This window comes from Eulemur rufifrons, chromosome 7 (genome assembly GCF_041146395.1).
Source record: "Eulemur rufifrons isolate Redbay chromosome 7, OSU_ERuf_1, whole genome shotgun sequence".
NCBI lineage: Eukaryota > Metazoa > Chordata > Mammalia > Primates > Lemuridae > Eulemur > Eulemur rufifrons.
The window spans coordinates 68,515,655-68,534,758 of NC_090989.1; the positions used below are offsets into that span (position 1 = coordinate 68,515,655).

At 36.9% G+C, this 19,104-nt stretch overlaps 1 protein-coding gene across 1 annotated transcript in view; it reads right to left on the reverse strand.

Annotated features, from left to right (window-relative positions):
- Window positions 1–708: 708 nt before the first annotated feature.
- The window catches only part of UBXN7 (UBX domain protein 7), a 42,171-nt gene continuing 23,775 nt past the window's right edge, over window positions 709–19,104 (reverse strand). The window contains exons 5-11 of the mRNA XM_069472736.1: window positions 18,233–18,345; window positions 11,855–12,001; window positions 10,081–10,171; window positions 9,284–9,411; window positions 4,663–5,056; window positions 4,443–4,522; window positions 709–2,262 (exon numbers count right to left, since the gene is read on the reverse strand). Coding sequence (XP_069328837.1) covers window positions 2,101–2,262; window positions 4,443–4,522; window positions 4,663–5,056; window positions 9,284–9,411; window positions 10,081–10,171; window positions 11,855–12,001; window positions 18,233–18,345 — 1,115 coding nt within the window. The 3' untranslated portion in view covers window positions 709–2,100. The remainder of the gene's footprint in view (window positions 2,263–4,442; window positions 4,523–4,662; window positions 5,057–9,283; window positions 9,412–10,080; window positions 10,172–11,854; window positions 12,002–18,232; window positions 18,346–19,104) is intronic.

Below are 19,104 nucleotides of genomic sequence, written 5' to 3' on the forward strand. Positions count from 1 at the left end.
TGCCTCCCTTAATTTTTAGATTTCTGCCCTGTCCACTACCAACAAATTTTTTACCCTCCAGTGCACCTTTGATAGAATACAGCTCTATTCCTCAAATAGCAAGTATGTTATCCAAGTTCAGAGATACAACTGAGGAATTAACATGAAAACCATGTTTCCTCAATAAATTGAAACTGCTAGTTAAGCCTCAAGAGCCTATAAAAAGACACCAAAGTGGCACTCAGTCACCAATCTAAAGAGAGAACTTTGACTCAAGGTATAAATGAAACTGTAATTATATAAATATATTTATAAATATTTATACAATTATATACTTATACATAAGCACTTACATAGACTTAGAAAAAAATGTAAGAACATTAATTCAAAAGGACTCACTGAAGAATAAACAGAATTTTCCATGATTTCCTTGAGGAGATAAATAACTCATTCTTTAGGGAGGGTCCCTCAAAATCCAACCATTAGAAACCATATTCTATAACTGTGTACTAGCAATACGTAGCATCTTCCCCCCCCCCCCCAAATCCCTTAGTTGCCAAGAGAGCAATCTTAAAGTAGATGGGAACTTAAAGGTCTCTGTGCAACAGCAATTTATGTTCCTCAAGTAGAAGAATCAATCCAAATACCCAACTGACAAAATAGATACATTCCATGTTATGATTTCACAACAAGTTAAAGTTCTGATTTTGCCACCATAATCATTACCACCCCCTTTCAGAGGACTCTATTTTAAGCTCAAAATAAGAATTGAGCACACTGAAACTGATATGTAAACGGTATTATACAGATTCACGATGGCCTCTGCTAAATAATACTGAAAAAACCTTCCCCTAACTACAATTTGAATGCGGCTTTTGCTGGCAGAAAAAACTCACAACATCTGAAGATTACTGGTAAGCACCACCACCACCCTTACTCATCTTTTCTCATGAATCAAATTTAAAGATCATCCCCTTAGAGAAGCTTTCAGTTTTGATACCTTTTGAAAGAAAACAGCACGAGGAATTATGCTCATTTAGTCACCAGAGCCTTTCAGAGACTATTCCAAGCAGGGGTAAAAAATCAATCATTATTTCTAACCAAAGGAACTTGGTTAGCAACTCTCAGCTGCATGTTTTCTTTTTCCCCAAGGACATACCTAGTATGCCTTAAACAACATACGACAATCAATAACCGTAGTGGTTACAATTATAAGCCACTGTTGTGAATGATTATTGACCAGCTGTCTTCCTATAGATCACTGTGGACCCAGACAATGGAGGGGTCAAAGGAACTAATAATACGCTGCACTGGCAAAAACAGCAAGCACCTTCCTATTCCAGTCACCACAATATGCTCACTAAATGTCCATTCAAGGACCAGCAGGATCAATATAGTTAACAGAGTAATAATAAAGAAAACTGTCTCAGACTAGGGCACTGAAAGCTACCCCACGCTACACACTCCACATTTAACACTAATTCTGCCAATAACAAATATCATGGAAATAATTCTTACAGCTGGGAAGATGGGAATCCTTTGAAAAAAAATTTAAAAATATGATGATCAATAATGATAAGGGATGCTTTTTCCATGCAAACAAAAGCCCAGACATTTTGTTACGTGATATTTCCTACATGAAGAACAATACAAAACAAAACGTGTTAGAGAATTTCTTCTCTTTACTAAAAATGGGGACTTACAAAAAAGGGAGGTTGTTTTTATTCTGAATCTAGCCATTCTTTGCCAAAAGAATCTGGGGAGTAACTAACATTTGATCCCAAAAAAGTGCCGTGCAAGAGATCGCTTATTGGAACACACATTTCCTGCTGCAAGTACTAGGAGAGGTCTTATCCTTACACTTCCATTTGGTCACCAAATTAGGTAAGAAAGAAAGAAAGAAAGTTGGGGGTAGGGGAAGAAAACAGGAGAGGAAAGAGAAAAAAGGGGGGAGAAAGAGACTGATTATAAGGAGAGAACAAGAAATAAAAGAGAAGGCAGGTGACTTGCTTGCCCAACTTTGGCTCTATGGTCCTATGAGCCAAAATGCATACTTAGTGATATGGTATCTCACAGGAAAAGGGAAAAAGGGGGTAAGCTGAGAGAGGTCAGGCCATGGTGTTAATTTCTTTCCTGTACAAAGACAGTCTCTTGAGGACAAAGGCCTGCCTCTTGTAACGTAATGTCATAGTCCAGATGAGATAGTTTCCTTCGAGGGAAGTTGGTGAGAAGTTCAAAACGTTCATTTGGATATCCTTTAGACTGGACATGTTTCACCAAAGCCTATGAAAAACAAGAGAAAGACAAATCTGTTAGATGGAAATAAAAGGAAAGGGTATATTAATGAATGAAGCATAACTTCTTTACCACATCAAATGAGATATTAAGTATAAGTTATTCTTTCAAAAAACCAAAGCTTGTCCTTGTGGAGGGGCCAATATAATCATTTCTACAGGAAGATGATAAATCTGTATCCAAATAACTTAGGTCCATTAAGTGATACTGAAATATACAGGGTTATTACTGTATCCCCAATAAACCCAATCACAGTTTAAAAAATTACTATTCTCATTTTTAAACATTTTATCGGTTTTCCCTCCATCCTTTTATCAGGGAAGATATGTCTTTCATTCTACCTATGACCAGTCTTGCCACCTATGCACTGAATCCCTTCTTGCCTTCTCAGAAACCATACCACGACAGAATATGCCTTTGTTTACAGGTTTCTCCAACAACTCCCTCTCTATAGATGCTTTCTATCAGACTTAACATGCTCAGTCCCTCCAGTCACCTTTTTCCCTCTGACTACTGCATACTCTTCCCTCCAGCTTCACCACTAAACTTCTCAAAACAAAGTGGTCTATACTTGCTCTTTCCATGGTCTCATCTCCATTCCTTTCCAAACACTAGGCCAGAGAGTTGATCTTAGCATTAGCACCAGCAAGCAGATCCTTCTTGCATTCTAGTAACACAGTTGCAAGAATCAGCCTAATTATCTCCAGCCCCAGGTAATGACCAGGTATGCCTGACCCAAGAAGGATTCATTCATAGCAAAGCTAAGCTAGTCAGTCTCATTCTCCTTGCTAGCAGTTGAAAAACAGAGAGAAAGCCCAGTGGCTGTGGACTTTAGAGGAACAAGCCCTCAGCATCACCATGATGGACCATGTGCAAGCTGAGGAGGAAAGAAAAGCCACCAGTATACAGAAAGGAATGGTGTCAAGCAGAGAATCACAAGAGAAAGCCTACAGGTCCCACAAGAAAAACAACCTTGGTTCTTAGCCACTTTGCTGTTCCAGCTACTAGGAAACCCAGGAGCCCACTATACTCTTCAAGTAACCTCACTCCTCCTTTTCAGAAGTAATAATTTCAGTTGGGTTTCTATTCCATACAGGTATGGAACAGAAAAGCCTTGACTGGAACACACCCTACGTGACTTGCCTAAGATAATCTGGGAAGGAAATAAACAAATTAGAATTAAGATTTCCCTTGCTTCTACTATAAGCATTTGGGAAAATAAAAAATGAAAATTAAAAAAAAAATAAAAATAAAAGATTTCCCACAGTTAAGTTTCCAACTAAAGATCAGACTAAATATCTAAGTGGGGCACTGTGGTGAATGCCCGTAAGCCTAGCACTTTGGGAGGTCGAGGCAGGAGGATTGTTTGAGCCCAGGAGTTCAAGTCTAGCCTGAGCAACATAGCAAGACTCCATTTTAAAAAATATTTTTGGAGACCAGGTCTTTTTTTTTTTTTTTCCAGGTCTTGCTCTATTCCCCAGGCTGAGTGTAGTGGTGTGACCATAGCTCACTGCAACCTCAAACTCCTGGGCTCAAGTGATCTTCCTCCCTCAGCCTCCAGAGTAGGCATTAGACACCATGCCCAGCTAATTTTTCTATTTTTAGTAGAGATGAGGCTTGCTTTTGCTCAGGCTGGTCCTAAACTTCTGACCTCAAGCAATCCTCCTACCTCAGCCTCCCAAAGTGCTAGGATTACAGACGTGAACCACTGTATCGGGCCAAGATCCCATTTCTTAAAAACTCACACACAAAAACAAACAAACAAACAAACAAACAAAAAAAAAACAAATGAGGAGCTGCTTCTTATGGACAAGCAAAGAAAGTGGTTTCTTGAGATGGAATCTACTCCTAGTAAAGATGCTGTGAACATACTTGAAATTACAACAGAAGATTCAGAATATTACATAAAGTTAGTTGATAAAGCAGCAGCAGGGTTTGAGAGGATTGACTGCAGTTTTGAAAGAAACTCTACTGCGGGTAAAATGCTATCAAACAGCATTGCATGTTGATAAAAACCTACAGAAAAATCTTTTGTGAAAAGAAGAGTCAATCAATGCAGACAATTTGTGAACATTTTTATATACACTGGGAAACCAAAAAATTTGTGTGACTCACTTTATTGTGGTGGTCTGGAACTGAACCACAAATTAAGGTATGTCTATACTTACTAGCAATTTAGCTTGCTCTGGAAGAGTGATCTGTTCCCTTTTTCCATCTGGATACCGCAACATCAGCTGTGCTTTTGGTCCTAAAGGAAGGATTTTAAAAAAATAAAGAAACCCTCAGGAGCTTACAAGAGAAGATTAATAGAAGAGTAATTTAAATAAATAAATAAAGCCATTCAGTTATACTCAAGCTTAAGAAAAGTAAGTCTATAATGTACCTTACCGTTTACATCTGCCCCCTCCACTATTCCATCTGATTTTTCAGGTGACATCTCTATTATATCTGAATCCACAGCTGATAAACCTTGGTGGTTTGTGGCTGTTCCAGGCTCAGTTCTGGCAGGGGGCTCTGTTAGTGGCCTTCTGTTCTCCTCTTTTCTATGCCCCAAATCTTTATGGGGAGACTTTCTGGACTTGGCAAGATTTTCTACCTCCTCTTCTTCATCGGAGCCACAAACGGATATGAACTCCTCACTGCCAGAAAAAAGTTCAGATTCAGATTCTTCATCTGAGCGGCTATCCTGTTTTGTCTGTGTTGAATCAAAATGTGTCTCCTGCAAGGAGGCTCTGATGGCAGCTTCTAGCTGGCTGTCTTCACTTGCATCTATAAGGCTCTCCTGTGAGATGCAGTCATAAAACACAAGTGGAAAAAAAGAAAGAAGTTAAACTAAAAAAGTCAAGTCAAACAGGACATAAGAAATATAATAGTTTGCCACTATTATTTTCTGCTGAATGTACCTCTTCTACTCAATTTTAAGCTATTTGAGGGAAAGGACTTTGTCTTACAGAAATTGGAATGGATATATTAAAAACAAAAATAAAAAACTGTCATAGCACTTAGCACATTGATGTGTCAAGCACAAGTATTTTTTCACATCAAAATGAACAAAATCAAGAAAACATTTTATGTCTTGCCCATAAAAAAACAAGAATTAAAAGTTTTACATATAATGTATCAAGCCTATAATCCTAGCTCTCTGGAAGGCCGAGGCAGGTGGATCATTTGAGCTCAGGAGTTCGAGACCAGCCTGAGCAAGAGCGAGACCCCATCTCTACTAAAAAAATTAGAAAGAAATTAGCTGGACAACTAAAAATATATATATATAAAAAATTAGCCGGGCATGGTGGCGCATGCCTGGTAGTCCCAGCTACTCGGGAGGCTGAGGCAGGAGGATCGCTTGAGCCCAGGAGTTTGAGGTTGCTATGAGCTAGGCTGACACCATGGCACTCTAGCCCAGGCAACAGAGTGAGACTCTGTCTTAAAAAAATAAAAATAAATAAATATAATGTAAAGTCAAAACATTATTCTTTAAAATGACTAAACAATAGAGAAGAATGTATACTTTGCTCACCACTGTATTCTTCAACTAGCACTGCTTTGGCACAAAGATGGATATAAATTTCTTAATCATTTCTCAAAAAATTTAACAGATCTCTGACATTCAAAACAAAACACCAAATGATAAAAAGGAGACAACATTAACTAGATTCTCACAAGCTTAATTACAATGAAGATTTTCATTATGATAATGAAAAACGCAAATTTCTGGAGTTTCCCCCTTGGTAAAGTTTAAATGTCACAGATTTCACTACACTGAATGAGTCACAATATATGGATTGTTTGAGTGGAACCTATTTAGATCCTGATTCAAACATACTATAGAGGAATAACTTTGTAAGATAACCCAAAGCTGAACATTGGCTATTTCATGATATTAAGGAATTATTGCTAATGTTTAAGGGTATACTAATAGCACTGTGATTGTGTTTTTAAAAAACAGTCTTTATCTTTTAAAGATACATGCCAAAGTATTAATGAACAAAACAATGAATTCTGAGATTGGCTTCAAAATAATGTGGCTATGATGGGACACAGATGAAAAACTGGCCACCTATTAATAATTATTCAAATAAGCACATACAGGCTTAACAAATTCCTTTAATTTTTGCATGTGCTTAAAATTTTCCATGATAAAAGGGTAAAAATATATGTGTTGCTAATTTGAAAAACTAAAGAAACCTCCTTTTGGCTTTTACTATCTGCCAATCATATAGAAAAAATTAAAGGAAATTTTTAAAATAAACTTAGGGCTAATTTACCACGCCCAAAAAGCAAGAAGATGTACCTATGTGACACGTGACATGCAATGGCTTATGTGTATTACAGTATAGTTGATTTATAACAATAACTTTGTACAACATGTTGCTGGATTTAAAGATTATAGCCATGAAAGACACTGCTACGTTCCTATATAATATTCATTCTCCTGATTAAAATTAAGCCCAAATTAAGGAAGGAAACAAAGGGAGGAGTTAAAAATAAAAAGGGCAGAAATTAATCAATGACCTAGAAAACAGAAATACAATAGGGGGGAAAAAAATCAACGAAGCCCAAAGTAAGGGTCTCCTTATTGCTCAGATTGGAGTGCAGTGGCTATTCACATTGCACTCCAGTGTAGTGGTGCAATCATACCACACTACATCCCTAAACTCCTAGGCTCAAGAGATTATTCTGTCTCACTCTACCAAGTAACCGGGATTACAGATGTACGCAACTGCACCAGGCTTGGTACTTTAAGATTATTAAAACTGATAAGCCTCTAGCCAGACTATCGGGGAAATAAAGAGAAGCCACAAATTGCCAACAACAGCATTAAGAAAGGGGACAACTACAGTCTCTTTAGTCATTAAAGGATTAACAACAGAATATAATGAACTGTCAATACATTCCCCCTTTTAGGTAAAATGGAAAAATCCCTAGACAGACACAACCTATTAAAGCTCATTCAAGAATAAATAGATATCTGAGTAGTCTTCTATTAATGAAATTGAATTGGTATTAAAACTTTACACACACACACTGGTAATGTCACCAAACATTAAGGAAGAAATAGTATCAATTCTACACATACTCTTGCAGAAAACAGGAAAGGAAAAAACACTTCAGTTTATTTTGAGTTTAGCAATAACCTGATACCAAAACCAGACAAAGACATTACAGGCATTGCAAGGAAGGAAAACAACCAAAGAACCCCCCTCAAAAACTATAAACCAGTATCCATCATGAACACAAATTCTTGATAAAATTTTAGCAAATCAAACCCAACAATATATAAAAGAGTAATGCATTATAACCCAGTGGGTTTTAGCCAGAGAATGCAAGGTTGGTTTAACATTAAAAAACCAAAACCGGCTGGGCGCGGTGGCTCACGCCTGTAATCCTAGTACTTGGGAGGCCAGGGCAAGCGGATCGTTTGAGCTCAGAAGTTCGAGACCAGCCTGAGCAAGAGTGAGACCCTGTCTCTACTGAAAAAAATAGAAAGAAATTAGCTGGACAACTACAAATATATAGAAAACATTAGCCGGGCATGGTGGTGCATGCCTGTAGTCCCAGCTACTCGGGAGGCTGAGGCAGAAGGATTGCTTGAGCCCAGGAGTTTGAGGTTGCTGTAAGCTAGGCTAACGGCATTCTAGCCTAGGTAACAGAGTGAGAGTCTGTCTCAAAAAAAAAAAAAAAACCAAAAACAAAAACCAACCAATGAAATTCACTAAAAAAAGGAAACCACATGATCATCTTAATACACATAAAAAAAACTGTGACAAATCCACTCATGGTAACAACCAAGTAAACCAGGAATAGAAGAAAACTTCCTCAGCCAGGTAAAGTATATCTATAAGGGTCAGGGGTGGGGTCAAAGAAAGAAAAAGGGAGGGAGGGAAGGATAGAAGAAAGAGGAAGGGTAGGGAAGGAGGGAGAGAAAAAAGAGGAAAGGAAGGGAAAGGGAAAGGGAAAGGGAAAGGGAAAGGGAAAGGGAAAGGGAAGGGAAGGGAAGGGAAGGGAAGGAAAGGAAAGGAAAGGAAAGGAAAGGAAAAAAATATATAGCTAACATCAAACTTAGTGGTAAACACTGAATGCTTTCACCCCAATATCAGAAACAGGATGAGAATGTCTAATCTCAGTACTTCTATATAACTTTGTACTGGAGGTCCCAACCAGTCCAACAAGGCAAGAAAAAGAAACAAAAGGCATAGAGATTGGAAAGAAAGTAAAACAGTCTTTATTTGTTGACAAAACAATTGTCATATATACAATATTCTAAGGAGGCTGCGTGTGGTGGCTCACACCTGTAATCCTAGCACTCTGGGAGGCCGAGGCGGGTGGATTGTTTGAACTCAGGAGTTCGAGACCAGCCTGAACAAGAGTGAGACCCCCGTCTCTACTAAAAATAGAATGAAATTAGCTGGACAACTAAAAATATATAGAAAAAATTAGCCGGGCATGGTGGTGCATGCATGTAGTCCCAGCTACTCGGGAGGCTGAGGCAGGAGGATTGCTTAAGCCCAGGAGTTTGAGGTTGCTGTGAGCTAGGCTGACGCCATGGCACTCTAGCGCGGGCAACAGAGTAAGACTCTGTTTCCAAAAAAAAAAAAAAAGAAAGAAAGAAAAAATACCACCACTTCCATTGCTGTTCAGACTTGGATACCAGAAGCCCTTCCAATGCTGCCCCTGAGGAATTGAATGCCTCTACCACCAGGCTTGCCAGATCAGTCCTTCTTCTCAGCATATTCACATTGCTTCCTTCTAAATGTAGATCTTACTTAGGTCATATGCCTGCACCCAAGCTGCCAACAGACTGGGAATATAAGTCTCATGATTTCATTGAAAAGATGGAACCCCTTTTGTGGGAAATTATCAAAATATAAGCAGGATATCTGAGATGCTGTACAGCCATAAGTGATAACTGTCCACTACTTACATTATCTTTACCATCTTAACATCATACATTTTACATAGATGCTTACGTAAAATTAATAGTCCATCACTACTTCCTAATTATACTTACTGAACGGGCACATTTTTTGGGGGGACTGCTAGAAAGTCCATCCAGTTGCCCATGTTCACCCAGAAATCCTGTCACTTGGTCCAAGAAAGAAGATACATCTAATTGGTGCCATTCTACTAGCTTCTGACCTAAAGATTAAAACAAGGATATATAAACATAATAAAATCTACATTCTTTTTGAACATTCTCGTTATTTCTTTCAGCATATGCATAATTAAAATTTACCATGAACACATACCCCTATACCTTACCAGCTTAAGTAACATATTATGTTTATAACCTAGAGGATACATCAATTATAAACCATCTAACAGATTCCCACCCATCATGATAGGGTAACTACCTTATCTGCTGAAATCACTTATTGCTGTATTTAGGAAGAAGAGATTCAGACAAAACATTATCTATATAAAATGCAATCATTGAATAATAAAACCAGTTCCGCCTCCTCCTGCTTCTCTGGTGGGATTACAACCAGTACCTGAACAATCTTAATTTTAATGATAGAAAACCTAAGGGGAATCCCTTATAAAATGATAAGACAAACATATCAGATATCCTTTGAAAGAACAGAACTGCACAGACATAAAATACTGTCATCTTCCAAAGTTGCCAGAAGAAGATTTCATAAATACATCAACAGATGTTTAAATAATTACAAAGATAATAAACAAGAAACCTTCACCTAAATTATTACAATTCTGAAAACAGATCCAGTCAAATATTAAAGACCAATCATTTAGGTAAATCAAAGTTCAATGACAGATTACAGGCTGTAAGATGATAAAAAATCTTACCTGTCCGTGGGTCCAATATGGAAACATAGGGGAAATCCCCTAGTTTATAAAACTGTATGTATCTCTGGCCTTCTTCACTGTCATGATAAACCTGTTAAATCATTGATTAAAAAAAAGTCAGCCTCTAAAAAAAAATCCAACTATAACACTGTCATACACCAACAATAAATAATTCTCCAAATATACCTTTGGTATATGAGTCAGGATCTCACTCCTATGTAAAAGAGAAAATGAAGGTCATCTGGTATAAACACTTTCAAGTTCCTGCCCTGAGTCCCTGTCTGGAAACTTATAATAAACAATTTCTACTCCCTTCCCAGTTTAAAAGAGGTATTGCTCTTCCATCTGGTCACTATGTCATTCCTGACTCTCAATCATAGATATCTTAAAAAAAATCATAATATATTAAGATTATAAGCCCAAGTGCTTAGCATAGTGCCAGCTAGGCAAAAAGATGCTCAATCAGTATTTGTTTTTTCCTTCCTCTTTTTTTGCCCTCCCCCCCAAAAAAATTTTTTTTGGCTGAATAAAATAGAAGAAATTTTACCATTAAAAAAATATTGAATTTAGGAAACTAAAACATAAACAGGCACATTAAAACATTAATAGCATATCTTACAGTAGAACAAATTAAGTTTCTTTTTAAGTTTTATTTTCCGTAATTTTTCATAAAATAAAAAATTGGTGTAAGATCATCAAGATCATCTAACCTTAGCTTGTTAATTTATATAAAAATACAGGACCAGACACAGTGGCTCATGCCTGTAATCCTAGCACTTTGGGAGGCCAAGCTGGGAGAACTGCTTGAGGCCAGGAGTTCAAAACCAGCCTGGGCAACACAGCAAGACCCTATCGCTACAAAAAATTTTTTAAAAAAATTAGCCGGGCATGGTGGCGCACACCTGTAATCTTAGCTACTTGTGAGGCTGAGCCAGGAGGATTGCTTGAGCCCAGGAATTTGAGGTTGCTGTGCACTATGAATGTACCCCTGCACTCCAGCCTAGGTAACAGAGCAAGATTCGCAATTAAAAAAAAAAAAAAAAAATTATTTAGACCCAGAAGGACTAAGGGACATGTTTAAGAACATATGGGAGTAACAAAGTCAAGCTAAAATCTAAGCCTTAGCCAAATGTTTTCAATTACTCCAAGATCTTCTATACCTGCACTTTCCAGTATAGTAGCCACTAGCCACATGGGGCTATTAAAGCACTTAAAATGTGGCTAGTCCAAACTGAGATGTGCTGTAAGTGTAAAATACACACCATGTCTTGAAGTAGCAAACCATCTCATTAATATTTTTATCTTAGTTATATGATGGCTATACCGATTTAAACAAAATATATTACTAAAATTAATCTCACCAATTTCTTTTAATCTTTTTCAATGTGGCTACTAGAAAAATTTAAATTACATATGTGGCTTACATTATATTTCTACTGAACAGTACAGTTGTATAATCTATCAACACATTTAAACTCTTCTGGGATATGAATATTATGTGGTTTATATGGCTTGTTTTTTCTTTTTCTTCCTTGGGAATTCTTTTTTTCTTTTCTTTTTTTTTTCCCATTCAGCTTGTTGCTATATTTGGGAATTCTTAATTGCTGCTCTTCCACTTGCCTTTACCATTTCAGCCTTTATGGGTAGTTTTACTTTTTTATGTCATAATTTAATTCAATTATTAATTTTTCTTCAGTTTATAACCCAGTTTCTCCTCCCAACACATACTACAAAAGGAAATGCTATAAAAATTTTGATTAACTCTCCTTCTCACCTGCCAGAAAATGAAATGCTCCCGGATAATATTCTTCACAGCCTCATTGCTCCATACATCACGGTTGAGGCACTGGCATGCAAAGTCTTGTACATTTTGAATGTTTATCATCAGCCACTTATTCTGCATCTGGCCACACTCTTTGGCCTATTAGAGTAAAGTTATACAACATTTGTTAGAAATAATTTCTACTTTGTGACGGTTATGTTTCAGGTTCAAAAGTTCTCTTCTTTTCATATAAATACTAAGTTTTTTCTCAGGTATGACACGGATGTTTTCAGCATTTACACATTCCTTAAATTTCCTTTGCATAGGCATATATAATAATATCGTTCATTCTCAAACATTTCTCAATCTAAATTAACTGTTTTCTCTTTTATCAACTGTTATTTGTTATAATGGCTGAATTTTTAATGTATATGTTCTAAACATCTTTATCTGAAAAGGAGTCCACAAACTTATGATCAACAAGTCATATAATTCTATTCTCTTCCAATTCTTATCAACAAGTATACTGCTCCCTTTTAATGGATATAACTGGTGTGCATATATTACTTTGTGTTGTTTTATTTTCTTCAATATCATTTCTATAACATTTCCAAATATTATATTCATTTCAATTAGGCATGTGCTACTTTGTAGAAATTACCCTAAATATTTTAGGAAAAACTGCTCAGAGTTTTTTCTCTTAGAGTTTTCTTCCTAGGAATACATTTCCAAAAATGGGATTATAGGATTAAAGAATGAGAATGATCTCCAAACCATTCCCCAATTTATAGCAGAAATATCAATATACCAATCATGAGTGTGTAATTTTTGCCTCTCAATCATAAAGACCTATGAAATGTTGCTAAATAGAAAAAGAATGGAAGAAAAACAAATGGAGCAAATGCTACCTCGAATCTTTGCATAGGAACAATGACATGAAAGCCATAGTTTTGAATAAATTTGTCCTGGAACAATATTCTTTTCCATATCACTCTGACATGTAATCATAACAATCAAAGAACACACTGGACCATCATTTTGTGGGTACTAAGAATATATTCCATTTCAAGAAGGTTTACATAATCTTATGAATACTGTTATCCTTTTTGTACAAATCCTCCATAATAAATTATTTTCAAATAGTCACTTACTGATTCCAGAGGTGAAAACCCAAGTCCTAAAAGAAGAAAGTCTTGTATTCAGCCAGGAAGCTATATTCAATATTCAACTGCTCAAAAGCTTAAAGTATACAAATATAATAAAATAATTCTTTGCTCCTAAGAAGTAATATTTCCATTTAGTTTCTTATCTATAGGACACAGGTTTAATAAATGGATGATAAATGAATAATTAAACTGTCTTAACTAAAGAAAAAGTATTTGAGAATAAACAAAAAAAATGAACAAACATTATAGAGACAGACTGAGGAGCACATATCCTTATAATAAGGTAAATTTACATTACAACAACATCAATAGGAAAATAAACTATATAAAACTGAAAATGAATTAAAAGCCCAGAGTATAAAAATGAAAAAGAATCATTTGCTGTTTTTTTAAAATATTTGTTTATTCACATTCAAGCTTTCATTAATTCAGACTCATTAATTCAACAAATACTTATTACCTACTGTGTTTCAGATGGGCTGAAGTCATAGCAGTTAAGAACACACAAAAATCCCTGCCCTAAGGAAGCTTACAGTGGGGAGAAAACTTATACCAACAAAAGAAACTTAGAAATGGTGCTATTCATAATGAGGACACTGTTGAAAAATTACTGCTAGAAGGAAAGGTCCAAAGACGACATGACTTTCAGACAAAGCAGCAATATTTGTAGGGAATAAAAGAGTCTTGAATTAAAGTCTAGAGATCTAATGTACAGCATTAACTATAGTTAATAATATTGTACTGTATACTGAAAATGTGCTGAGAGATTTCAGGTGCTCTTACCACACATACAAAAAAGATAACTATGAAAGGTGATGGATAGGTTAATTTGCTTTTGCTTGACTGTACTAATCATTTTACTATGTATATTCAAACTATCACATTGTCCATCTTAAAGATGTATCATAAAAAAAGGAAGAGTCCTACCCAATCTCACTAAATATACCAATTATGAGAGTGAAGTTCTGGAGATGAGCGTGGATCATGGAAAAAATAAGGAATCTATTAGGTTGCTCTGAAATCAACATTTCCAAGCCATTATGTGGAGACTCAAGAGCAAAATAGTAGGAGACTAACAACTCTCACAGTCCCAGTCTGATCAGGAAAGCATGAAATATAAGGATTACAGAAAAAATGGTATGTTTCAGTAAATATATATGCATAGAATAAAGTCAAAAAGGAACTACATTAAAATATGCATAGTACTTTTTTATGAAAATTATAATTTTATTATTTTTCCTTACTAGTTTTCTAATTTGTTCATAATTTTTGTCTAATTTGAATAAAACTAAATATAAGCTATATATAAAGTTTAGTTACAAAAACTTTATCTTATATATATAGTTACTGAATAGGCTCTTTACATTTTCAGCTAAATGTTTTTACTTGCATAAATACTTTTGAAATTCACAAAGTACTCAGTAATTAGAGCAGGGTGTACATATAACTGAATAGCAACTTAAAAAATAAATATCTCTTCTTATGAAATAAGAAAGAACCCTTGAAAATGATCTACCTCTAGTTACACTAGTTTCTAAACCTGTAAGACTGTTGCTCAGATTTACATCTAATGTTGGGACCAAAACTATGGGCCCTCCCTGAGCAGCCAGAGAGTATCCCTTTAATTTTCAGTTTTATGTCTCTAAACTTTCAAGAACTAATTTTGCATATTACCTTCCTAATTTTTAAAAAACTAATGGATGTATCATTAATCATAATGCAATGCCTACATTTTGGGGAAGTGTTTATAGTATTAATATTTAAGACTTGGCCTGGAGTGGTGGCTCACACTTTAGGAGGCTGAGGCAGGAGGATCACTTGAGGCCAGGAGTTCAAGACCAGCCTGGACAACATAGTAAGACTCCATCTCTGCAAAACTTAAAAATTTAGGGAGGCATGGTGGCATGTGCCTGTAGTCCCAGCTAACTGGGAGGCTGAGGTGGGATGATCCGGTTAAGCCCAGGAGTTCGAGGTTACAGTGAGCTGTGATCAGGCCACTGCACTTCAGCCTGGACAGCAGAACGAGACCTTGTCTCTAAAAAAAAACAAAAAGACTTGTAGATCAGCAGTCCCCAACCTTTTTGGCACCAGATTGGTTTCATGGAAGACAATTTTTCCATGAACTAGGGATAGGGGGATGGAGGAGGGTGGTACAGAGCTTAAATCATTTCCTAACAGGCCAGGGACCAGTACTGGGCCCAGGCCTGAGGGTTGGGAAGCCCAGCTATAGATGGTTTAGTATTAATCAGTAGAAAAAGACAAACAGATTGCTGCAACAATACAGGCAATGAAATATGAAGTAAAAAGGTGATATAACTTAAAATTCAGAGGACAATATCTAAAGAGATTCATACTGAAGAAGCAAAGAGTACCTGCTTTTTATGAGTCCAAAGAGACCAAATTAAATCAAGCTCAGTTACTTCATTAAGACTTAAGAGAAGGGCGCAATAGCTCAACACCTATAATCCCAGCACTCTGGGAGGCTGAGATGGGAGGACTGCTTGAGCTCAAGGAGTTTGAGACCAGCTTGAGCAAGAATGAGACCTCATCTCTACCAAAAATAGAAAACATTAACCAGTGTGGTGGTGTTCGCCTGTAGTCCCAGCTACTCACAAGGCTGAGGCAGGAGGATTGCTCCAGCCCAGGAATTTGAGGTTGTGGTGAACTATGATGATGTCACTGCATTCTACCTAGGGCGACAGAGTGAGATTCTGTCTCAAAATTAATCAATTAATTAATTGAAAAAGACTCAGAGCAAGTCAGAAGCTAATAAAAATAGAAAAGATGCCAAAACAAACTCAGATCCTTTTTGCCTTTCATATTGCTACTATTATCCCTCAATGGCTGTATTATCACTAGAATGCTAGAAAGGATAGGCAGTTGCCATGGTAAGGCCATGAGGGAAAAAAATGAAGAAAACTGAGGAAGACATCTAACCTGACATCTTTGAGCGATGAATAAACACAAATGATTCCCTCAGCTTCAGGCTTAGTACGTGACAAAAATAAACCCTTATTCAGTCAAACCATAGTCATTTGGGTTTCGTTACATGCAGCCAAACACCTTCAGATTTTACAATTCAGAAAATTAAAACTGGAGGGCAGGCCAAGCGCAGTGGCTCACGCCTATAATCCTAGCACTCTGGGAGGCAGAGGCGGGAGGATTGCTCAAGGTCAGGAGTTCGAAACCAGCCTGAGCAAGAGCGAGACCTCGTCTCTACTAAAAATAGAAAGAAATTAGCTGGACAACTAAAAATATATAGAAAAAATTAGCCGGGCATGGTGGCACATGCCTGTAGTTCCAGCTACTCGGGAGGCTGAGGAAGGAGGATCACTTGAGCCCAGGAGTTTGAGGTTGCTGTGAGCTAGGCTGACACCACCACGGCACTCTAGCCTGGACAACAGAGCAAGACTCTGTCTCAAAAAAAAAAGAACAAAAACTGGAGGGCAAGCTTACAGTTAAATTGCTTATCCTAAATATTTTATTTATGCCAATGTAAAGGCATGTCAAAGGACAAACTTTTTAAAAACTTAACAATTCATTTTCAAGTATGTAGTTAATATATATCACTTTTGTAGTTCTCTGCCCTACTTAATCCTTACAGATAAGAATTCCCTGAAATTTAATTGATTTATATCTATGGATATGCTACTGTGATTCAAAAGAACGTTAACAAGCTAGCTAACACACAAAAGCAAACTGTTCCCACACTTCAACAGAAGATTATCTAAAATCTTAACTAGGGGCCAGGAAAGGTGGCTCACGGCTGTAATCCTAGCACTCTGGGAGGCAGAGGTGGGAGGATCACTTGAGCTCAGGAGTTTGAGAACAGCCTGAGCAAGACCAAGACCTTCTCTCTACTAATAGAAAAATCAGCCAGGCAATGTGGCACATGCCTATAGTCCCAGCTACTCAGAAAGCCGAGGCAGGAGGATATCACCTGAGCCCAGGAGTTTGAGGTTGCAGTGAGCTATGATGATGCCACAGCACTCTACCCAGGGTTACAGAGCAAGACTCTGTCTCAAAACAAAATAAAACAAAATCTTAACTAAACTCATTCATTTCACAAATACTATGTTCCTCTTAAATGCCAGAGACTGAGTCCCAAGGATTATCAAAATAAAAAATCCACATTCCCCCTGCCCTCATTAAGCTTATATGTTAGCAACGATCAAGTAAACCTACTCTCCAAAATTTTTCTTTGAGTTTGGCCAAGATAAAACCAAAAAGAACTGAAATTACAGAGATATTCTTTTATTTATTTATTTATTTTTTTGAGACAGAGTCTCACTCTGTTGCCCGGGCTAGAGTGAGTGCCGTGGCCTCAGCCTAGCTCACGGCAACCTCAAACTCCTGGGCTCAAGTAATCCTACTGCCTCAGCCTCCCGAGTAGCTGGGACTACAGGCATGCACCACCATGCCCGGCTAATTTTTTCTATATATATATATTTTCTATATATATATTTTAGTTGGCCAGATAATTTCTTTCTATTTTTAGTAGGGACGGGGTCTCGCTCTTGCTCAGGCTGGTCTCGAACTCCTGACCTTGAGCGATCCACCCGCCTCGGGTTCCCAGAGTGCTTAGGATTACAGGTGTGAGCCATCGCGCCCGGCCTGAGATATTCTTTTAAAACACACTAGGATCCCCACAGAAATATAGGCAAAAGTTACCTACGAACAATTCATAAATGACTAATAATCCACACAAATTATTCTCAGTAGTTACAGAAAGATTTCTTTTGAATTTATCAAAATGGCAAAGATTCTAAAATGATACCACAAGACTAATAACAGGATTTCACCAAACAATCTCATATACCACTGGTAGAAATATATTTCACATAAGTTAGGGTATACTTTAAAATAACTAAGAGTGGAATTAGAATGTTTCTAACACAAAGAAATGATAAATGCCTGAGGTGATGGATACCCAATTACCCTGACTTGATTAATTCACATTGTATGCCTGTATAAAACCATCACATGTATCCTACAGAGATACACAACTACGTACTGACAATTAAAACTTTTAAAAATTTGAGAAATATATTTCATATATTGCTGGTAGAAAAATAATTCAGTGTAACCTTTATGTATATCATATAGAAATACTAAGATGCAATTCCCCATATACTAAAAAAATTTTTTTGCTCTTAAACATAAAAAATGGCATTGAAAATGCAAAAGGATTCATAGTTGAGGCACGGACTCTGCGACAACTTACTGTTTCAAAGCTGCCTTTATGCATCAGGTCAATGGGTGGCCGGAATAGATCTGCAAGGGTAGTTAGTTTCTTATCTATTGCTCCTCCATTTCTTAATTCCTGTTCTTGTCGAACTGTAACACAGGAGAATAAAAAAGTTTTCATTAGCCATAAAAGTCATGAATCTCATTTAAAAAAAAAAAAACTTTGTATCAACTGAAAGAATTACTGAGAAATATGCTTGAACTCAAAGATCTAGTGCTGACTTTTTTTTTTTTTTTTTTTTTTTTAAGACAGAGTCTCACTCTGTTGCCGTGGCATCAGCCTAGCTCACAGCAACCTCAAACTCCTGGGCTCAAGCAATCCTTCTGCCTCAGCCTCCCAAGTAGCTGGGACTACAGACATGTGCCACCATGCCCGGCTAATTTTTTTTCTATGTATTTTTAGTTGTCCAGATAATTTCTTTCTATTTTCTAGTAGAGACAGGGTCTCACTCTTCCTCAGGCTGATCTCAAACTCCTGACCTTGAGTGATCCACCCTCCTCAGTCTCCCAGAGTGGTAGGATTACAGGCGTGAGCCACCGCGCCCGGCCTCTAGTGCTGACTCTTAAAAAAAAAAAAAAAATACAAAAAGGGGTAAGAAAGGAGCCTTAAAGACTTGGCGGTGCTCCCTATCCAGAGGATAAATGAGAAAATTTAATTAATTAAAAATAGTCACCTAATCAAAATAATTTCCTTCACATATTCAAAAACTAACTTCAGCAAAGCAGAAAACTTTTATCCCCATTTACCTCGTTCTGAAAATGATCTTAATTCATTTACTGTGTTTATCTACATTCTCAATCGTTAAAGATTCTGGCAGTAGAGATGATGACAACTGCTGTCACCACCTA